At 26.4% G+C, this 23,228-nt stretch overlaps 1 protein-coding gene across 9 annotated transcripts in view; it reads left to right on the plus strand.

Moving 5' to 3' along the window:
- Nucleotides 1-23,228, plus strand: part of LOC132930474 (obscurin) — a 59,000-nt gene that overhangs the window by 27,761 nt on the left and 8,011 nt on the right. For 3 of the 9 annotated variants that reach the window (XM_060996374.1, XM_060996365.1, XM_060996370.1), the window contains 34 exons: nt 339-434; nt 4,558-4,650; nt 5,327-5,491; nt 5,715-5,855; nt 5,923-6,085; nt 6,187-6,267; nt 6,534-6,806; nt 10,317-10,544; nt 10,646-10,732; nt 10,948-11,190; nt 11,264-11,405; nt 11,471-11,958; nt 12,039-12,450; nt 12,515-12,802; nt 12,868-13,152; nt 13,209-13,384; nt 13,451-13,738; nt 13,941-14,033; nt 14,221-14,328; nt 14,419-16,776; nt 17,103-17,208; nt 17,273-18,051; nt 18,116-18,224; nt 18,277-18,394; nt 18,454-18,832; nt 20,077-20,482; nt 20,547-20,725; nt 20,967-21,322; nt 21,387-21,631; nt 21,689-21,996; nt 22,058-22,415; nt 22,490-22,630; nt 22,692-22,877; nt 22,945-23,182. In XM_060996374.1, the coding sequence (XP_060852357.1) occupies nt 339-434; nt 4,558-4,650; nt 5,327-5,491; nt 5,715-5,855; nt 5,923-6,085; nt 6,187-6,267; nt 6,534-6,806; nt 10,317-10,544; nt 10,646-10,732; nt 10,948-11,190; nt 11,264-11,405; nt 11,471-11,958; nt 12,039-12,450; nt 12,515-12,802; nt 12,868-13,152; nt 13,209-13,384; nt 13,451-13,738; nt 13,941-14,033; nt 14,221-14,328; nt 14,419-16,776; nt 17,103-17,208; nt 17,273-18,051; nt 18,116-18,224; nt 18,277-18,394; nt 18,454-18,832; nt 20,077-20,482; nt 20,547-20,725; nt 20,967-21,322; nt 21,387-21,631; nt 21,689-21,996; nt 22,058-22,415; nt 22,490-22,630; nt 22,692-22,877; nt 22,945-23,182 (10,116 nt within the window). The remainder of the gene's footprint in view (nt 1-338; nt 435-4,557; nt 4,651-5,326; nt 5,492-5,714; nt 5,856-5,922; nt 6,086-6,186; nt 6,268-6,533; nt 6,807-10,316; nt 10,545-10,645; nt 10,733-10,947; nt 11,191-11,263; nt 11,406-11,470; nt 11,959-12,038; nt 12,451-12,514; nt 12,803-12,867; nt 13,153-13,208; nt 13,385-13,450; nt 13,739-13,940; nt 14,034-14,220; nt 14,329-14,418; nt 16,777-17,102; nt 17,209-17,272; nt 18,052-18,115; nt 18,225-18,276; nt 18,395-18,453; nt 18,833-20,076; nt 20,483-20,546; nt 20,726-20,966; nt 21,323-21,386; nt 21,632-21,688; nt 21,997-22,057; nt 22,416-22,489; nt 22,631-22,691; nt 22,878-22,944; nt 23,183-23,228) is intronic. The other 6 variants (XM_060996366.1, XM_060996371.1, XM_060996369.1 and 3 more) reach the window with 6 other exon arrangements.

A 23,228-nucleotide genomic window follows, 5' to 3' on the forward strand; every position in this document is an offset into this window, starting at 1 on the left:
TTAATATAATATATTAAAGTCTATAACTAATTTTAAGGTCATAGTTTTGGTGAATTTTTCGTTACGTGTAAAAATTATAACGTTAACGATAGGTAGGATTAATAATATAATTCTATAAAATAGTTAACATTAAACCATATCTTTAATGAAATAATGAATATAATTTAAACAAAAAAAAAACCGTATGTTAACTACTATTGTATTAATGTATAGACAAAAAAATACCTATTAGTTGTTACTTATTACTGTTGTTAATAATAATATTCATTATTAATATATATTTAAGTTATCGATTTAACGTTAAATCATCGTAAATTATAATGTATTTTTTTTTTCAGGAAAGAGATTTCGATAAGCATGTTAATTATTGTCAGACGGAACCAGAAGCACAAGATTTTTTGGAATGCAATTATCAAGTACGCGATTATTTTGAGGTATGTATAATATATATTTTGTTAATGTGCAAAAAATATTGTTATATGTTATTAAATATTCCTCAATTACTATACGTTTATGTGAACATGTATTCTCTATTTCTCTAAACTTTCAGTATGTTTGTTTTTCAAATAATACATTATAGCTAGGAGAATTATAAATTGTATTGTTTAAATTATCTTAATTATCCATTACAGAAATCATACTATGAAAGCTAAACATAATAAATATATTATATTTATAGACACCGTATACCTTGATGTAATATTATATCACGAATGTAATTCAACATTTTTAAAACAGGAAGTTAACATCGATAAATATGTAGACTATGAGAATGGTCTCTTAAAAATATTTAGTGAATAGTGATCAATGATTGATTCATTAAATATTAGTGAACTTTTAAATTAATACATTTTGTATGTAGCCCGGTACAAATATAGTGCGTTTAAATTATTACATAACCTATAAAATCGGTAAAATACATAGTAAACAATTTAATTATTAATAAATTATTTAATGAAACAATACCTGTAATATTAACATAATATATTATATAATTATTTAGATATAGGTAATTACTAATTAGGTACACAAAAATATTTAGTAGCTAGAATGTACTGCTTTATTTTATATTATACTTGTCGCATCACAGTAATACTTTCTATTATAACTAACTATCGTTATTTGAGCAAAATCAGATTTTTAAATTCTTATACGTATAAATGGTGTAGAATTTTAGAAAATAAATATATCTATTTATATAACTAAGTACACTTAATTGTGTATTATAATACAAAATTTCACAAAAGATTAAGCCAAAATACTTCATTACAAAATAATATTACAGCAGATACCTTAGTATGAAAGCACATATTGTAGATTGATTCGAGGAGCGCAAAAATATTAATACCTATTTAATTACTAATCAAGTTAAATTTTATTAGGTAAAGAACATAAACGCTATTTGACTGGTAGAAATATATTTTCATTAATATATATTTTATTTGAATTAACATTAATAGTTTCTTAAATAATTTAGTAAAATATAATGTTATTAGATATAACAACTATACAGTATTGGCTAGCTGCCATTTGCAGAATCCTTTTGCTGGAAATAGACAGTATGATATTTCTTAAGATTTTTATAGTGCAAAATACCACAAACACATAATACACCCACAGGAAAAAAAAATCATACATTTTTTGATAAGGATTATATTTATAAAATAAGTTAAATAATGATAAGATAAAGATATGGCATAATTAAAATATTTAAATGAGTATTTTTTGTTTTAAGGATAAATGACATTCGTGTTTTTTTTTTAACTTTATCAATATTATGTGTAATTAAATTAATATGTATTAATGTATTTATTGTTTTTTTAATATTTATTTTAATGCACGATGCGCGAATCACTGCACATTCTTTACTCTATAATACTAATTTAGTACTATAATATTTTTTCTTAAGGGATTATTTTAACTTTAACAATCATAACTGTTAATTATGTAATATAGGGATTTATACAATCTCACTTTGTTAATAATTAATATTTCAAGAAATAGTTCCTCTGTAGTATATATAATAACCAAATATCCCAATCCAACTTTTTTTCAAGTTAAATCTTTAATATTTTTTTGTTTCTTCATTTCTATTTATATATTTATCATAACAAAAATCATTTTGTTCAAGCCTTCAAGGGTATTAATGTATTATTATTATGGTTTATAATTTTTTTTTAAACTTAAGTCCTTCACGTGACTATAATAAAATTACCATAATAATATTACTATATTATTTATAGGTATATATTATATGTATATATACTATATATGGTGAATTATGAACTTACATGAAATCTTTTGGTATTATGATTAATTATGAAATTATTTAGGTTTTTATGGTGTATTTATTCGATTGCAAGGCGTTACTATGATATTTACTATGAAAAATACTATAGAAAAATTTAAATAATACATTTATAATATTAGGGTTAAGTTTATTATAAAAAATAGGAAATTTTATTATAAATAACAACATAATAATATAATATTATGTAATATATAAATAATATAATATTATCATCATAAGAACTATTACATTTCTTTATGTTTAAATTCTTTTTCAAAGAAGTACTATATAGAAATACTGAATAAATACTATATAACTTTCAGTTAGTAAATAAATAAAATAGGCAAGTGTTATAATAATAAACTTATAAATAATAACAAATAATAATAATAATTTTCAAATTCGTAAAATTTTTAAAAATACTATGTATTAACTTTTAACTTAATTAAGTTAACTAAAAATTAATTTAGATGAGTTAAAAAATCTTTTACTTTCTCTGATTTGATTAATTGCACCTGAAAATTAAAGCTTCAACCTTCAACTAAACTTAAGCTCTAAATAGTCTAAATTATCAATATAGACGACCCTTACTAGTTGATATATACTACCTACTAATAATTTATAACAAAAAAGCTGGCTAAATGCCTGGCCTTCGTTACAATGCTGCCACACTAAACTTTTCCATTGTTGATTAAAATATTTTAAAATTATCTTTTAAATACGTCAACGGGCATAACATTAGGCCGTTTTATGTTAATATTTTCATAAGTCCGTGAACTAATTAACATTACTTTTTAATTTATTAATATACTATAAAAGTAGAAAGTAGAACAAAGGTACTAAGATGTATTAATTATATGAACAGCTTATGTACTATTTGTTGCAATTGAAATTACATAGTGATTTAGTTAATTAAATTTTTCTCTCTTGGAAGCATTTATGTCGAACTGCCCCATCCCCCATGTTTTTGTATCACTTACAGTTTGATAATAATGCAGTAGAAAATAACTGATACACAAATCAAATGTGTATTAAAACTGTTTGATCGTTTGATGTACGATTCAAATATTCTGTATGGTACATACTACATACCTCTTTTATCGATTTATCATTGATAATTTATACTGCATGTTTATTATATTTTATATAATATGAGTACAATGAAAGCTGTCTATATTCTGTAATAGACCTTGCTGGATATTGGAGTTGAATAAATTTAATGTTAAATGAGAAAAAATATCGGTAAAGTAAACCATATTTCTATGAAGTAAAACTATAAATACCCTTTGGAGGCGATTAAATATCTACTAATGATGAACGCCACTCACTTTTGGCAGACTTGATATTATAATACTAGGTATACCATAATATTACGTGTATATATTATAGTGGTAATAACAAGTTATGGCCTACAATTGTTCTAAATAATGCAAACCGCAATTCATATGATCGAAAATAAATTAAATAGTAAAATGTAATATTGCAATATGTGAAAATGGTTACGTTATAGGTTACCATTAAACGATACACGGAAACGGGCTTCTAATTTTGAAAATTGATTGACAATAAAATATGATAAAATAAATAATATATTTAAATATTTTATGGTATGAAAAAAAATAATATATCGTACCAAAAATATACATTATATTATATTATATATTTATATATATTATGATATAGGTATTTAATATTTATACGACAATCAAATAAAAAAGTTTTCTGATTTAATTCGATTCTGAAGTAATTTGGGGATAGAAAAATAAATTAGAAAAATAATTCATTTTAAATATAAAATTAAAAATGTTTTAAATTTATTTTTTGTTGGTAAAATAATATAGATATAGTTTCCATTGTAAACAGTTATTGGAATGTAATTGCGATTTTATTGATATTTTATATATTATTATTTTTAATAGATTATTCAACTTGAAAGTAACAAAGTTTAAAATCGTATATATTAATTAATCATAATAAAATGAGATATATATCTAATTAAATTATAATTAACAAAATTAATAGATCACAGGGGACTGGTGTGCGATTATTTATTTTTAAATCGCGCTATTTTAAATACATGATTATAACGGAAGAGCTGTGAAGACTACTTTTTATTTATACATACAACGCTCACACTTGTTGTGACGATTTCCTGAAAATTCATCAGCAGTATATTTTTACACTGTCTGTTGTCGGGTCGAAATTCGGTCACCAGTGAAAAAAAGTTAACTATAACATGAAATGTTCACTTTTTGTTTCAATTTCAGGATGAGAGATTGAAAGTTGGTGATGATAAAGCTCTTTCAGAACACTTGAAATTACCAATACAACGAATTAACGATTATCAATTGTTACTCAAGGTTAGTTATTAAGCACTTAACATAATTTAATACAGCAAAAAAACCTGGGTAATTTACATAAACATGCATGAGAAATACGATGAAATAAGATATTAACAAAATACATTACACAAGATTAATGATACAAAGTTTTTGGTTAAAATTATAATTTTTTTTAAATATTTAATAAATGTGTCATATATTTTATTTGTTTTTATTTTTTTCTCAATGAAAAATTAGATACAAAATATATTAAATGTAAATATTTTTTACTCTTATAAAAAATGAAGAATAGATATATGAAGTATAATTGTTGTTCCCATTTATATTCTATATTACTTATTGAACTTTAATTGATCTTAAAATTGTGTATTAAACTTTTATATTGTATTAATACTCATTTACTATCTAATTTTTAAGTTATTTGAGTTTAGAAATTGTCTATATGGACTTAAAAGCGTATTTCTTATTCTTTAAACAATATTGTCAAATTTATAGTGTTTTCGCTATTCTTAGAAATTAAAATTTAACTTAACCATGGTCAGGGATGTTGTTTGTGCAATTAATAATTTAAAAATATTTTTTAGTTTCTGCAATATTTTGATAAAGAGGAAAATATTTCCTTTAATTAATTTTATCAACTTATTTGTGATAAACATACAGCGAAATAGTTAATTAATATTTAATATTTTATTAGGAACTAGTTAAATATTCATTACTCATAGGAGAAGATACCACTGACTTAGAAAGAGCTCTTGAATTGATGCTATCAATTCCACACCGATTTACTGACACCAAATTTTTAACAAATATAGAAGGATTTCATGGCACTATACATAAATTGGGCCGATTATTAAAACACGTAAGTGAACGACGTCATTAATCTTCAAAGTTTTATAAATACCACCGAAGGTCAAATTTTGTTACAGTCCATGGATTTTTGCTATCTATTTGCAACATGTGTTTTTGTGTGTTGTATCATAATTTAATAGTGAATTGAAGGATTTATAATTTCTCGATATTTTACCAAATTAAACAGTTTATTGGAATACACTATACTTTACACAATTATTACAAATTTTTAGGGATGGTATTACGTACAAGACGCCGAAGACCCTAAAGGACACCAGCGTTATTGTTTTTTATTCAAATCTAGAATTCTTGTTTGTAAAGTTCGTCGAATATCCGAAGATAAATCTGTCTTCGTCCTAAAGGATATAATTCGAGTAATATAAAAGTATTTCAAATAAATATACTAAATTATTAAAAATATTATTTTTATTATACATGCAGTTACCTGAAGTTACTGTAAAAGCAGCACCAGACAACAAGCGTGTATGGGTACTTCATCATAGACTAGGAGAAGTTGGAAATTATCCTTTCACCTTTAGGGCTAATGAAGATTTAAGTCGGGATCAGTGGATTACAGAAATCGAAGAACATAGAAACGATTTACGTAAGTATTAAATTAATTAATTTTTTTTTATGATAATGATTATACGTTAAAGTAATTTAAACATAAAAAATAATGTATATAATGGGATTATCGATTAAAAGGTGAAAAAGAAGATTTACAAGACCAATTTTGGGAGCGAGAATTCGTATCTATAACAGAAACTTCTAAATCTTCTGTGACAGGTTTATAAAAATAAATTACGCGTATGCTTAAGCTGTGATTATGTAATTAAATCGTTGACGATTAAAAATAATAATAGGTACAATTTACTAAATAGCTAATATTTCTGAAAAAATTGCTTCTAACTTACGCACATAAAAAATAAAAATTACGCGCGTTTTAAGCTATTAATAATTTAGTATAAATATAAATAAGCTATACTTGCTTTTTTGTTTGTATCGTTATGTAAGCTACCTATATGATTTTAGTTAATGATTTTATATTTTAGTGACAAATGTTGAACATAACAGTGACGATATCAAAGTACAAAAACAAAAGGATGAAGATTTATTTGAACCACTTAAAGGTATTGAATTAGATATTTCTAAAGAAATTGAAGAAGGTTTAGATCCCATTGAAAGACGATTAGCACCAAAACCGTTGAAGCACGTCGAGGAACCAAAACGTCCACCACTTACACTTCCACCTAAAGAACCAATATTTGAATGCACATCACCACCTGAACCTAAGAAACGCCCAGAACCCGAGGTCAAAGTTGAAGGTTAGTCTATGATCGAATTAATAATTTTATAATATTTAACTCTCGTCTTAATATGAAAGTGTCAACAATGAGTTACTTCTTTATCGTGTAACTTAAAACAAAAAATACCATCATAAATTAGATATGCTTAAATGTTTTATGTTCATTTTATTGCTGTGTAAAGTGAATATCTTTTGAATAATAATTAAAATAATAATAAGAAAAAATTATCTATGGGAATACAAAATATACAAATAATATTATTCCACAAATGTTTAAACCCAAGTAACTAACCTAACAATTTAGATTCTAAGAGGAGATAATTTAATGTCTAAATACAGAAATTTATACCAAATAATTAAAATTAAATTTTTTTAGATATAATATAATTTTCAAAATATTTTACTCTTTTTATGCTATTAATAACCATTTTAAATTTAACTTAAAATAATTTAAATATTTTGAAAATGTCGTTATGTAAAGAATACGATTATTTAATTACAATCGAATGTTTATAACTTTTATAATTAAAATATTTTTTTAAATTTTAAACATTGTTTTAAGAAAAATAATAATTATACATAAACTTGAGTATCCTTGTCTTTATCTTTGTGTTCAATCTTCAATCTTGCTTGTTAATTAAACATTTTTTAATACATAATTAAAAAAAAAATAAAAAATCGAAGGTTATAATGTTTACTTAAGTAAATAACGTTAAAAGAGCCAAAATATTATGACATTTTTATATCATGTCTAAAAAATATATTTGATGGAAAATCACTTTTGATTTTTGAATTACAAAATAAAATTAAAGCATTATTAATAATCCATAAGATGATGACAGACATTACTACACAATATTATACTTAATTTTTTTAAATAATATATAAGATTCGTATTATTATCTTACATAATACAATATTGTTTTTAAAAAATAATTTATACCATCATTTAGATTTTAACTATTTATTTTAATTTTTATTGTACTTGTTTATTTAGTAATCTATTTAATATCAATTTATTTATAGTAGCTTCAGTCTTACGTTGCTTCAATTTTATGTTTATAATTAATTTAATCATTATAAGATACTCTTATAGTAACAAAAAGCAAAGAATTTTGTTATATCATCTAAAAAATTATATTTTACCTTTTCTAGCTAAAATCACTGTTCTATAATCTAAGTTTTCTAAATTTTTATACTTTAGAATATGATTTTCTAAAACTTTATACTCTATAATATATATTTTAGATACTGAATGATGAATGATGAGTTGATTATATCGTGATGTGTATTTTGTATTTGTGTGTGTGTGTGTGTGTATGTGTGAGTAGTACTCGATAAGTTGTCGGTGAATTGCTTGAATTTTCTAAAATGTGGGTGGTTTTAGATCTTTTTTGTTCTTTAAAGAGATCAAACTTAAAAATTCCTAGTACTGATTTTTATAATTAGGAAAAACAGACAAAAAATTAAAGAAAAACGGGAAATTTTATGCAAATCCAATTTTTGACAACTTTTTTTCCACTTATATTTTGACTATTTTTCTGCTATTTTCTATTTGTAAACATAAGACATTTTTAATATTTTGTAGATATTGTTTTGAAAATGTTGATTAAAAATTATTTGCGAGGTAAAAATGCTTGAAAATTTAATATAATGCTTCTTTTAATTTGTGAATTTCTCAATCAAAAAATATTGAAATATATATAGACACAATATTTTTACTTTCTTGATTTTTAATCAAGTAGGTATGGTAATTGAAATGAAAAAGTCTGAATTTTTAAAACTTCAAGAATTTGTGTTAAATAAGAAAATTATAAAAATGTAACTCATTTTTAATGAGTAGGTGGATTATTAAGCTAACTTTAACATAAAATATTAATGAGAGCGATCCGAAATCACACCCAATAAGCGGTTAACGATTTGAATCCACAAAAACGTCGGCGTAAACAGTGCCAAAATTTCTATTTTTTAACTTTTCTCCAAAATTATTATAGCTAAAATGTTGGTTGATAGCTTATTAAAAATGGATTATTAAGTAGATACAAAATGTGAGATTAAACATTTTCAAAAAAATTATTTAATTTTTCATGTTAACAAAATAGTTATTTTTTGCTAGGTTTTCATTTAGCGTGGTAGATTACCGAAACTGGAGAACGGATTTTGTTATTTGGGGTCTTGTTAGATTCACATAAGCTAGGAAAAGTGCAGTGAAGATTTTCAGAACTTTATCTTCAATAACTTACTACAAAGCTATAAAGCTGAAAAACATAAAAAACGACCAATAAAATGTGTTTAAATTTTTCTTGAAGCTCTGTAGTGAATTAACTATAGAAGATAAAGTTCTGGAAATCTTCACAGCACTTCTCCTAGCCAATGTGAATTTAACAAGACCCCAAACAACAAAATCCGCTCTCTGGTTTCGGAGATCTATCTTACTAAATGAAAAGAAAATACATTATACATACATATGCATACAATTAATAAATTTCTAAATATTGAAAATCAAGAAAGTTTACATGACGATCACTGACTTGATAAGCGTTTTTTATAATAAGTTAAAATTTTAACAAATTCATAAAAATCGTAAAAATATGTATATTATATTGTAGTTAAAAATTTAAAAAAATTTTTGTTTTTATATCTAAGATTTAAAAATTTAATAAAAGGTTCTTTATTAATTTTACAACCTATATAAGACTGAATCCTACTGGAAATCCAAATTAATTTTTATGATCATTTAAACTTCAAATATTTTCGACATTCGATATTCACCTGTAAAATAATTATTTCTCCTCAAACATATTTTTTCTATCAATTATACGGTAATTTTAATTAATTGTTGCCAATAAAATGAAATAGATTATAATATCAGATCATATATATTAGTCAATAACGATGTACTGCGTAGAATTTTGTAAACAACTTAATGGTATCTGATTTAAAATTAATATAAATATTTATAAAAAAATAATTTTGTATACAAAATAATAATATACAAAATGGCAAATTGTTTGAAAGTTTAAGTTAAAACTAACCAACTTATATCGTTTGTGAAAAATTGCTACTTTTTGTATAAATATCTTCTTCTGTCCTAGGTTGAATTTCAAGTATTCAAACAACTTTAAATTGTCCATTCTTTGCACTTAAGTACAATATTACTCTGTAATAAGAATAATAGTCGAGGACAATTTGTGAACAAACTCACTCATTAGTTACACTAGGACTAGGCTTTGTATTTTAATATGATTTTATACATATTATATGTTAGTAATAGGTACTAAAAATTTTAACATGGCGATCTAAATAATATAGGAAAAAGCATATGCAATTTTTCTGAGAAATATATTTTATAATGTTTGTACTTTGTTATTGATAAAACAATAATAAATAAGTACCTAACCTATAATCCCACCACCATCGCTATAGTCATCGTATATGTAAATTCTTAAATCAAAAACATTGATAATTTTGTAACTATACCTACAAATAAAGTTTTTATATTTATATTAATATAATAATATTTGTTTAGAACCCCCTGTGATTGAAATGCCTGTTCCGAATAAAGAGGTTATTGTTGAAAAGGAAATAAAAGAAGAAGTACCTGTTCCACAAGTAGAGCCAATTCCAACTGAGCCCCCACCACCTGAAAGGTCTCCATCGCCAGCTGAAGAAGAAATTGAATCCGAACCATTAAAATATGTAGAAGGTGTTTCAAAACCTTATTTCCATGTCAACATTAAAGGAACAAATCGTGGAGGTTAGTAACCAAATATTTTATTAAATTATAGTGTCTGAAGAGTCTTTATTTTTAATTTATTAAATACAATTATTGATAAAACTATATCGTTAAATGAAAAGGTGTTATTGAAGAGTGTAATGAATGGTGGGACACTAAGGGTGAATTTAAATCGGGAAGATCGATGAATAATGAATCTTCTCTCGCAGGTGAAAACACGTGAGAGTAACGCAAATTTAAATTTGTTTTTAAATATGCTTTTATTTTAACCAAAGCCAAAGTAGATTGAAAAATTATTTTAAAATATGATATGGTGTTCATAAAAAAAAAAAATAATAATAATTGCTTTTATACTACATATTGCTGCATTAAATATGTTTAAAGTAAAATTATTAATTAATTACTATTTTATTTATCGTACTAGTCGGGGAAAATGCAACATTTGAATGTGAAATCGAGGGTGCCACAAAAGTCACATGGTTGAAAAATAATATGCCATTACCAAATACTATTGCTAATCGAACTTCCATCACAGAAGACAAAGAAAACAATTTATATAAATTACAGTTAAATAAAGTAATAATGTCAGATTCGGGAACTTATACGGTTAAAGCTGAAAATGATTTAGGAGAGTCTACGAGTACAGCGTTACTATTTGTTGAAAATCGTAAGTTACTCAGTATATTGTTTAATTAAATAAGCATAAACTATAAGTAACTGAATTAAATTTAAAATTTCAGTTTCAGCAGATGAAAAGAAAGCGAGGGCTAAAGCAAACGCTCCAATTTTTGCTGTTAAACTTGCTGATACTCAGCTTTTAGAGAACACTCATGCTAGATTTATGATTGAGATAAAAGCAAATCCATTACCCAAATTGAGATTGTAAATTCCTTGGTTATTATATAATATTAATTTAATTAATTAAAATTGTTCTTATATTTATTTAGTTTCAAAGGAGATAAAGAAATATCTGATGAAGACACAAGAATACAAATATTAGAAGTAAATAAAGAAAAAGGTCTCTATGAAATGGTTTTACCTAATGTAAAACAAGAAGATGCAGGAGAATATCGAGTGATTGCTAGTAATAAATACTCTGAAGAGTCGTGTTCTTGTCATGTTTCAGTTACTAGTAAGCAATTATTTTATGTAGTAAATAAGGTTAAACATTTGTCTGTATATATTTGTTTAGATGAAAAAGACTTATGGGCTGGAATGCAAACGATAGTACCTGATGGTACTCCACATTTTACCTGGTTGAAAAATGGAAAACCATTTAACCCTGAAGAACGGTTTAAAGTATTATTCAAGGACGACGAGGATTCATTAGCATTAGTATTCCAAAATGTAAAACCAGAAGATGCTGGTTTATATACTTGTATCGCTTCTACTTGTCACGGAAAGATATCATGTAGTGCTGAGCTTAGCGTACAAGGTAAATAAAATAACATAAAGTTACAGTAATGTAATACATTTTGCCTGTATACAATTAGCTTAAATTTTTATTAATTGTAGGTGTTGTTAAAGAACTAAATTTACCGTATGCTCCAAGAGTAACTACCGACATGAAAGAATTTGAAACAAAGATCCAAAGCACAGCAATCTTAGAGGCTAAAGTAATTGGTGATCCTCTGCCAGACATAATATGGTTTAAAAACGATGAAGAAATACAAGAAAATGAACGAATAAAATTTATGTTTGAAGATGAGATTAGTGCTATTGTAATAAAAAATGTTGAGGTCGAAGACGAAGGAGAATATAAAGTATTAGCCAAAAATGATTTAGGATCTGATACAGAAACAATCAATTTATTGATTAAGGCCGCTCCAAAGTTTAGAAAAAATTTAATTGACTATGAAGGTGTTACTGGAAAAGAAATAACATTATCAGTAGAAATTGAAGCATCTCCAAAACCAATAGTACAATGGTAAAATATTATACATTTCTATAAAAAAATTTAACTTACCGATAAATTATTATATTTTTTTTAGGTATAAAGATAGTAAAGTTATAAAAAAGTCGAATAGGATAAAATACGTCACCGATGAAGTAGCTGGAGTATATACCTTAATTATTCAAGATTGTAAAATGGAAGATGTAGGTTTATACTCAGTAGTTGCTTCTAATCAATTTAGTCAAATATCTGATGCTTGTCGAATTAATCTTCAAATGCCTCCTCAATTTATTGGTGCTTTAGCCAAAGAAGTAGAAACTTTAGAAGGTGATTATGTATCTTTGAGCGTGAGAGTAGAAGGAGATCCACCACCTCAAGTAAAATGGTAAAAAAAAATAATAATTTGAACGTGTAAGAAACAAATTAATATATAATTGTTTAATATTTCAGGTACTTTGAAGACAAATTGTTAATTGCTGATAAAACACACATAAAAATTAACGCCGTGGAAGACGTTCATACTCTTTTAATAAGTAATCTTACGAGGGAAGATTCAGGCAAATATACATGTGAAATCAGCAACGAATTTGGAAAAAATACGAGCGAGGGAAAATTATTGGTCAAATGTCCGCCAATTTTTGAAACTCCTTTAACAGATACAAAAGCAATTGAAGGGGATACAAATGTAGAGTTTACTGTAAAACTGAATTCTTATCCTAAATCATCAGTTCAATGGTAAAATAATGGAAATAAAAATGTAAAAAAATAAATTATTAATATTAACTTAATAGGTTCCGCGAAGAAGAAGAAATTACAGAAACAACCACAGAATTCACTTGTTTCGAAGATGGAGATAATTTCAAGCTTATTATAAAAGAAGCAAAAACCAAATTAGCTGGCACATATAAATGTAGAGCAACAAACGAAATTGGAACTTACGATTCAGAAGCAACTCTTACAGTTATGTGTAAGATATAATAGTTTTAAACTAAAACTTAGGTACTTCAATGACACTCATTTTTTCATTTAATAGCACAACCTACATTTAAGAAAGGATTAAGGGATATGGAAGTAACAGAAGGAGGAATGCTTAAACTACAAGTGACTTGTTATGGAAGTCCGGCTCCTGAAATTAAATGGTTTAAGGATGGAAAAGAAGTACGTAGTGATGCCCACATCAAAATATCAAAAGACAAAAAAAGGGTGGAGAATTTCAGTCTTACTGTTAATCTTGTAAAAGTAGAAGATGGTGGAGAATATGAAGTTAGAGCTACTAACGAAATGGGTACAGCTGTTACTAAGAGTATAGTGAATATTTTAGGTAAGTAACATGCCCATATATATATATATATATATTAACAAAGTATGAAACCTATTTTTATATTGAAATCATTACATTTTGGATAAATTTAGAGAATGCGTTTTAAGCATGTCTTCAAATGTTAATTCAATCCTTTTTGAACTAAATGTTTTAATTTTTAATTTAAAATGTTGTAATTTTGCATGAACTTTGAAAAACTTAGCTAAACATTCAACTGATTTCAAAGAAGACGATAATGAATCAACTAAAAATGAAAATGAGGATATAGAAGAAAATTTAGATAAAAAAGAAAAAGGTTAGTTTATTGCCATAAAAAAATTGTGTAAATAGAAGCTATTTTACTTATATAGCTATTTAAAAAATATGTGGGATTTTATATAGAATAGAATTATATATGCTAAAAGCTTTAAGTTGCTATTAGTTTCTTTTGTATACAAAATGACATACGAAAATGTTAAAAACAAAGTAATTACATTTATTAGTGACATTGCCAATCAAAATCAACAGCAAGGAAAACTGCAGGGAAAGATTAGTGGAAATAAATGTTGAAGAAGATAGAAAAATTGGTATTTCATCGATAATAAATATAGGTATGCAAATATTTACAGGAGTCAACAAGGGCATCTATGGTGTTCATGTTACCTTCATTAAATTAGGTTATTATAATTAACACGTTACAGATGGTGATAGATCTATCAAAACCGAAGAAAGTTTAGTTATAATGAGCAGCCAATCGGGAGAATTTAGTTGCGTGGAAATGAGTTGGGAAGAATCTTCTACTAAATGTAGAAATTATTATGGTATTGTAGAAGAACCTAGGGATGAACGAATTATACCAATTAAAATAGACAGAAGTATATCAATACACACAGCTTCTGACGAAGAAGAAGAGCCATTTTGGGTTGTTGAAAGCGTTAAAAAGCACGAAGAAGTAAGAAATGAGATTAAAAAAATGAAAGAAAATAAAAACTCACAACAATTATTAGGAGATAGTTGCGACGAAGACGACGATAATTCTTTAATAGAATTACTAAAAAGAGTTCAAAAACAACGAAATGATTTAGAAAATATATTGGAAAAAGAAAACCAAAAGGAAAATATAATTAATCCTTATAAATTTGAAGTAAATCGTTCAGAAAATATACTATCACGAAGCAATAGCATGTTAAGTGAATCATCTACACTAAAAGCAAGATCAGTTTCAAGGTTATCATCATTAGAAGAAAATACAAAGATGGATGAGCTATCCGAAACTTTGGTCAATGAATTAATTTCTAATAATTCAAATACTTGTATAAACAGTAAAAAAGAAACCTCATTAATAACGGAGAATACATCAAAAGAATTAATTAGTGACACTATCTATAATACAGATAGACCGAAAAAATCTGTTCTAACGCATAGTTTATATACTGAAACGTTAGGAAATAGTTGCGAAAATTCGGATGAAAAATACTCGAAAGATGAAGGAACTGTTTTGACTAGTGCTAATAGAGCTTCAATATCAAGACTGTCTTCTATAGAAGAATGTGATAACTCTTTTTCACCTAAGAAAAATATAAGAGAGTGTTCTGAAATACCAAAAAGATTATCTTTGTCGAGATTGCCTTCTACTGAGCATGCAAAAAAAGATTTTATATTGGAAAAATCTACTTCACCTATAGTTAAGGAAAATGAACTAAATAAAGATTTTTATCCCTCATCATTTCTTCAAGATAAAATAGAATATGAATTAACGAAAATTAATGATACACTAGACAAGAGCTTTAAACCAATATCAGAACATAATTTAAATGAGTCAATTAGTATTTTGGATAATAATGATGATGTAAACAATATAAATAATAAACCAAAGAGTAATTACACAAAAGCTTTAGACAATGATAAATCAAATGAATATAGTCCTTTCCGTCTATCAAAAGCTGATGAAGCCGATTTTCGTAGAAAATCATTAATAAGACAATCTAGTATGATAAGTGATGCTTTAAGTGCGATGTGTGCTGAAATACCAGAGGATAATAAATGTAATAAACAAAAAAGGTATTCAATTAAAGAAGACAATGATCAAATAAAAGATTCTTATTCTAGAAAATCTAGTTTCTCAAAAATTGTATGTGATGAAAATAACACTAATTTGGGAAAGAAATTAATATCTAAATTAGATGCTGACCGTGAACCTGAAATTCATAATGAGTCATTTGACTCTTTAACAGAAAAAAAATTATCTGAAATATCAAGTACAGAACCATTAAAAAAATCCTTATTACCTGAGTTAAATAAAAAAATAATAAGTGATTTAAAGAACAATGATTTAACCACTACAAAAGCAGATTCTGGTCTTTCAAATTATGAAAATAAAAGTTTTTTGTTAGATAAAGAAAATAATTTAAATAATGAAAAGCTTTCAGTATCTAATTCTTTACCAAAAGATAATAACTTGGATATAGTTTTACCAAAGGATAATAGTTTATCAAGTGATATTAAAAATTCAATGAACGATTTAAAACCTAATGCTTCAACTCTATTCAAAGGAAAAGAAACAAATAATTTACCAACTCCTATCTTAGAAAATTTAGAAAATAAAGAAGGCGATATAGTTAAACAATCTTCTCTGAGTTTATTAGATAAAAAACATGGAAATACGTTAACTCTTGCAACAAATCAAAAAGGAGATATTGCATGTAACAACAACACGGATTTATCACCTAGTAATTCTCTTTCATTAAATAACATTGATAGTTCAACAAATATAACACAAGATTTAAATCCTAATAATTCAGTTCATCTCCCAATAACAAAAGAAATAATAGATACAAACGTTCTAAATATGCCAATGGAAAAACTTTTAATTAATAAAGAAAGCGAAATAAACAACGACAAAACTGGGAAACCCATAGAGAAGGTTGATCAAATAATTAAAGAGCATTCTCCAGATGGTACGAATAAAGAAAATGAAAATATATCAAAATTGAAAACCTTAAAGACATCAATGGAAGAAAACAATGATAAGCAAAGAAGTGGAGTAAAACAAATAGGAGGTATACAAAATCAGATGTTATAATAACGTCAGTGTTGTCTTTTATCTCTTGTTCGTTCAGCAATCGTCACTGTTCAGGTTATTTAAGCTATATATTGTGTTAGTTACTGGCGCCTAAAACTGCATTATTTTAACCTATTTTGATGTTTATGTCTATTTAATCCATGATATATTGATCACTAAAAACAAATATAATTTTTGATTTTTGTGCTTGTATGTAACACGTTTGAAAATATTGTATATTTTTCCTAGAAATTTGGTAAGTTTGATTTGAAAAAAAAAATAATTAAAAAAAAAATGATTATTTATTTTGTTTGAAATATTTAGTGCCTCCGAAAATAATATCTGGGATGGATGATGATGAAACTTATGAATCACTTACAAAAGTATTTAATGTAAAAGCTCGTGGTGCTCCTAAGCCTAAAGTTCAATGGTAAAAGTTTATTTACTTACATTTTAATAATATTTATTTTATTTTATGTATTTTAATACTTAAGGTTCAAAGACGGTAATGAATTATCAAATACTAGAAATATCCAAATTAATGATTCCGAAGAAGATGAATCATTTAAATTAACTATTCAAGATTTAAGAGTGGCTGATTCTGGTTCATATTGCTGTAAATTAACTAATGAAGTTGGAGAAGACATGAAATCAGCAAAACTTAACGTGCAAGATGTAGAGTTGCTCCGTGGTCCCAAAATAAGAAAACCACTATCTGATATAGAAGTTATAAAAGGCCAAAAAGTTGAATGGTCAATAACGCTCATAGCTGATCCCATTCCTGAAGTAGAATGGACTTGTGATGGCAAAAATGTCAATGCTGACTTTACTGTTAATTCATCTGAAATAGCTAATGGCCTAAAAGAATGTACATTCACAATGACAATTCCAACTTCTGAACTTAGTGATACCGGTCTTTACCGAGTGAAAGCGACTAATAAATTTGATTCAGCTGAATGTAGCGCTCATTTAGATATAGTTATGAAACCAGAAATTGAAGGATTCCATGATATCACTGTAATACCTTCAATGGAAGCGATATTTGAAGCAATTATTCATGCAGTACCTAAGCCAAAAATAGTATGGACAATAAATGGAAAAGATTTATCGGAACGAGAATTTGTTAAACTTACAAGTGAAGAATTAGAAAAAGATATAACAAAATTCAAGATAGTTATTGGAGATGTGAACCCAGAAGAAGAAGGTGAATATGTAGTTAAAGCTTGGAATAAAGTGGGAGAAACAACTGCCATAGCTAACCTTAAACTTCATAGTAAGTAAACCTACATATATTATTTTATTAAAAATTATATAATCAAATAAAAATTAAACTTTAGCTGAGGAACCTTCATTTGTTAAACTGATGGAAGATTTAACAATACAAGAATATGATGAAGTACAGCTTTCTGTACGAGTTAATGGAATTCCAAAACCTAAAATCACTTGGTAATATTCATTATAAAAATATTTTATTGAATATAATAACGTTTTTACATAGGTTTAAAAATGGGGAAGTCATAATACCTGACTTAAGAATCAGTATACATACAAATGAAGAAGGCCAAGTTAAAAGTACTCTTACTATAGACCATTTCAGTGGTTTAGATATTGCAAAAGTAAGATTATATTTTATTTTTTAAATTAATTGTCGATTAACATTTAATATTTATTATAGTTCTCGGTTAAAGCTGTAAATATGATGGGTGAAGCTGAAACATCATCTAATTTAACTATGGCGGAAATAATGCCCTCGTTTGTAAAACCTTTTGAACGGATAACAGAAGGCGTTGAAGGATCACCAATTGAAATTCAAACACAACTTATTGGAAGTCCTCGTCCCCATGTTGCATGGTATAAAGATGGAGAAGAGCTTAAAAATACAGAAGGAGATAACAAAGATGACGAACAAAAACATATTACCCTAGAAGCAAATCCAAACGGAACTGTTATGATAAAAATTGATAAAGTTGAACAAGGAGATTGTGGTGCATATAAAATTATAGCGACTAATAATTTTGGTACAAGTGCTACTAATACTGCATTAGTAGTAAATGGTAAGTTCATACAAAGAATATACTTTATAATATAATATTTTATATCAAATTATATATTTATTTTAATAATGCAGTACCAAGGTCAAATTAATTTTTTCTTAAAACATTTTAATTAATACAATACTACTCGTATATATTTATTTATACCGGGCGATTCTTATATCATATAACACTCATTATTTCAAAAAGTATTCACGTTTTTGAAAACATTTTTTTACATAGTTTCAAGTTGTTAAAAATACAACGTTTTTATCAAAAAATTACATTTTTAAATATTTTTTTTCCTTATTTTTTTAAGTATTTTACTTTTTTGAATGACAACAGAGTTTTAATTTCATATTCCAAAGCAGAATATTTTTCTGAGTATTTTGATATATAAAAATTATGTTAAAACTTCATAAGAATAAGTTTTGATGGGCGCAGTGGAGTGGTATGTGGTTACCCCGTAAAATGTTTGTCCACTACTCCGCTTGTCTAAATTTTAAATACGTATAATTCATAAACTACTTGTCCTAAATTCGATTTTTATGTATTAAAATACTCAGAAAAATATTCTGCTTTAGAATATGAAATTAAAACTCTGTTGTCATTCAAAAAGTAAAAAACTTAAAAAATTATAAGGATAAAAAATATTTAAAAATATAATTTGTTTAATAAAAATGTTGTTTTTTAACAACTTGAAACTATGTAAAAAAATGTTTTCAAAAACATGAATACTTTTTGAAATAATGAGTGTTTTATAATATAAGAATCGCCCTGTATAATTTATTATTGCTATACAACCTGACCCTACCATAGACGATGTGAAAATATTTGTAGTATAAATAGCATAAAATTAATCTACATTTCTTTTTAAAGTATGTATAAAAAAATAGAACAATTAGCAAAACTTTAGATGTAAAATTTTCGAACCCAAGTGAACATTTTTGAATCACAACACAATAACTAAATTTTACCTCCCAAAAATACAATCTATACCAAATTTTCTACTATAAACCTACCGCCAAAGTTGAAAATCAAAGTATTTTTATCGCTTCAAAAAATGATAACAGCCAGAAAAATATCATTGTGAAGTCAATACATTCATCATTCATCACTGTACTCAGAATCTAACATATATGATTTTATTTATTTTTATTCTATTAGTATGAAAAAATATATTTTCAGTACTGTAATTTTAATTTTAAAATGTTTGTAAACATATGTTAACATTTTTAGTTTAACATTCAAATATATTTTTCTAGAATTACCGAAAAAGCCAATTCTAATTAAACACCCGAACCAAGTGGACGTCAACGAGAATGAAATTTTAAAAATAGAAGCTCAATACGTAGCCTATCCAGATGCTATTGTAAAATGGTATAAAGATGGACATGTATTGCATCCTTGTCCTCAGATTGATTTTGTAATGGGTCCCAACGGAAATGTAGCTCTAGTAATTGAAAAAGCAACGCTTGGAGACGCTGGTGATTACGAAATCGTTGTATCAAATGAACTGGGTAAAGCTGATGGTCAAATAAAAGTTAAAGTAAATCCGGCAGCTACAGTACCAGCATTTATTATGCCTTTAAGAGATTCTAAAGTAGTGGAAGGGTTCCCAGCAAAATTGCCTTTTAGATTATCTGGTTTTCCACTTCCAGAAATTGCATGGTAACTAAACAATTTTTTATGTGATTAATATTCATATTTAATATATAAAATTACCTTAAACAAGGACAATCAATGATAAGCCGTTAGTCATCGATGGAGAAAAAATCAAAATGGCACATGAACCCGATGGTCTCCATTACTTGTTAATTGAAAAAGCTGGTCCAGAACATGCAGGCAAGCTTGCAATAATTGCTTCAAATAACAACGGTAATACTACATCGGAAGCCAAACTTTCAGTGACTTGTAAGTTAATAGTTTTTTCTTTATTTATAAAAATTAAACAGTATAATAAATTTAATCGGTATTATGAAATATATACAATTGGTGCTTACATAAATTATTTAATTTTTAAGTTGTGAATGTATTTATTTATTTATTTAATTTATAAATCAAATTTAACTAACACATTTATTATAATTGAAATATAATATATTATACATATATATAATTAAATTAATTATTTTGTACTGAAATTTAATTTCAGCAAAAATAAACACTGATTCGTTGGAATCTAAACCAGAATTCCTTCATGGACTTAAAGATACAACAGTAGAAGAAAGTAATGCATTAACATTATTAGCTCCGTTTCTTGGTAATCCTATACCAGATGTTAAATGGGAAAAAGATGGAAAAATATTGCAACCATGCAATAAAGTTCATTTTACCTGTGATGGTTATAAAGTTGGACTTGAAATACTTGATACCAACACAGGAGATGCTGGACAGTATACTTGCACTCTAACAAATAATCTAGGTGCTACCAAATCAGAATGTCAAGTTGGCATTCGTAAACTTTATCAAGCTCCTGTTTTCACGCAACGTTTTTCACATAATCAACAAGTATGACAAAATAAATGTTTAATATTGTAAATGTATTTTGTTATTCTATTATTTAATAATTTAGTTGCTTTCGAGAGATGCTAAATTCCATGCTCGTGTTACCGGAGTTCCATCTCCAAATATTATATGGCATAAAAATGGTCATCAATTAACAAATGGGGATAAGTACAAATTAAAACGTGATGGGGAAGTTTGTAGTCTAACTATAAGTGATGTCAATGGTGATGACGCAGGACTATACAGCTGTATTGCAACCAATAGAGATGGAACAGCTACATGTGAAGCACAGCTTTCAATTGCTCCACGAATGTACATTAAATGTGTATATAAAATATAAAATATGAAATTAAAATATTTTTTTTTTAGTGTTGATGAATCTAGGAAACAAGAACCACCGTCCTTCATGAAGAAAATTGGTGATTGTGAAGTGTTTGATGGAATGACAGCTAAATTTACCGCATGTGCTACTGGATGGCCAGAACCTGAATATGAGTGGTTCTTAGACACTAATAGATTATATGAAACTGAAAGGATTAGAATGGAAAAAGAAGGTTCTGGTTTATTGCGATTAAAAATATTACACGCGGACTCAATTATTGATTCTGGTCGATACAAATTACGAATTTTTAATCCACACGGAGAAGCCTATTGTGAAGCAAGCATTCTGTTTGACAGTAAGTAACAAATAAAATAAAAAATAAAAAAACCTAAGTAATAAATTTAATTATGTTATAGATGGTTTGGATTCGCGTTCAAAACGTCCCGTTGGCGAACTTTACAAAGACTTTGATCGATATCGTGCAACTGGAGCACCGTTACCATTACCTGATCCTCCAACAATAACTCGCATGTCTGATAAAAGACTTACTCTTTCATGGAAACCTTCATTACCAATCACACCAAGGACTCCGGTAACATATTTAGTAGAAATGGAAGAACAACCAAAAGGCGAGTGGACTACAGTCAGAGCTGGTATTCGAGGATGTGCTTGCGATATACATAATTTAATTCCATTTAGGGATTATAAGTTCCGAGTAAGAGTTGAAAATAACTATGGAATTAGTGATCCCTCGCCATTTGTTTTAACATACAGGTGCGATAAAAATGCACTACAATTTTAAAATATTAATTTAACCTTATAAAATTATTATTTTGTTTATTTTTTAGAGAAAAGTTAGAACCAGACCCTCCAAAATTCACTCCTTATCTGCCAATAGGAACTGACTTTAAGCCAGAATCATCCCCATATTTCCCAAGAGATTTTGATATCGAAAGACCTCCTCATGATAACTATGCCCAAGCACCAAGGTAAATGTGCTAATATGTTACTTATTGACTTACATTATTATTACTTCGAAAATAATTACAGGTTTTTACATCAAGAACACGATACACAATATGGTGTTAAAGGTCATAATGTGAATTTATACTGGTTTGTTTATGGATATCCAAAACCAAAAATGCAATATTATTTTGATAATCAGTTAATAGAAATGGGTGGCCGTTACGATTCGAGTTATACACGAAATGGCCAAGCTACATTATTTATTAATAAGTAAAACACTTTATAAAATTTAAAGTAAAACTGCCATATTTAATAACCATTCTATGTTCAATTTAAGGATGTTGGATCGAGATATAGGAACATATGAAGCTGTTGCTACAAATGAACATGGGATAGCTAGACAAAGAGTTAGATTACAAATTGCTGAATATCCGAAGTTCTTAAAAAGGCCCGAAGAAATGTATGTAATTTTGCGCAAAAACTGTAAATTAGAAGCCAGAGTGATTGGTGTCCCATATCCAGAAATAAAATGGTTTAAAGACTGGAAACCATTAGTCGATTCAGCTAGAATTCAAGTAATTGAAAAATTCGCAAAATGTATATGGATGTTATTATTATTAT

The sequence above is a fragment of the Rhopalosiphum padi genome, chromosome 4, assembly GCF_020882245.1.
Source record: "Rhopalosiphum padi isolate XX-2018 chromosome 4, ASM2088224v1, whole genome shotgun sequence".
Taxonomy (NCBI): domain Eukaryota; kingdom Metazoa; phylum Arthropoda; class Insecta; order Hemiptera; family Aphididae; genus Rhopalosiphum; species Rhopalosiphum padi.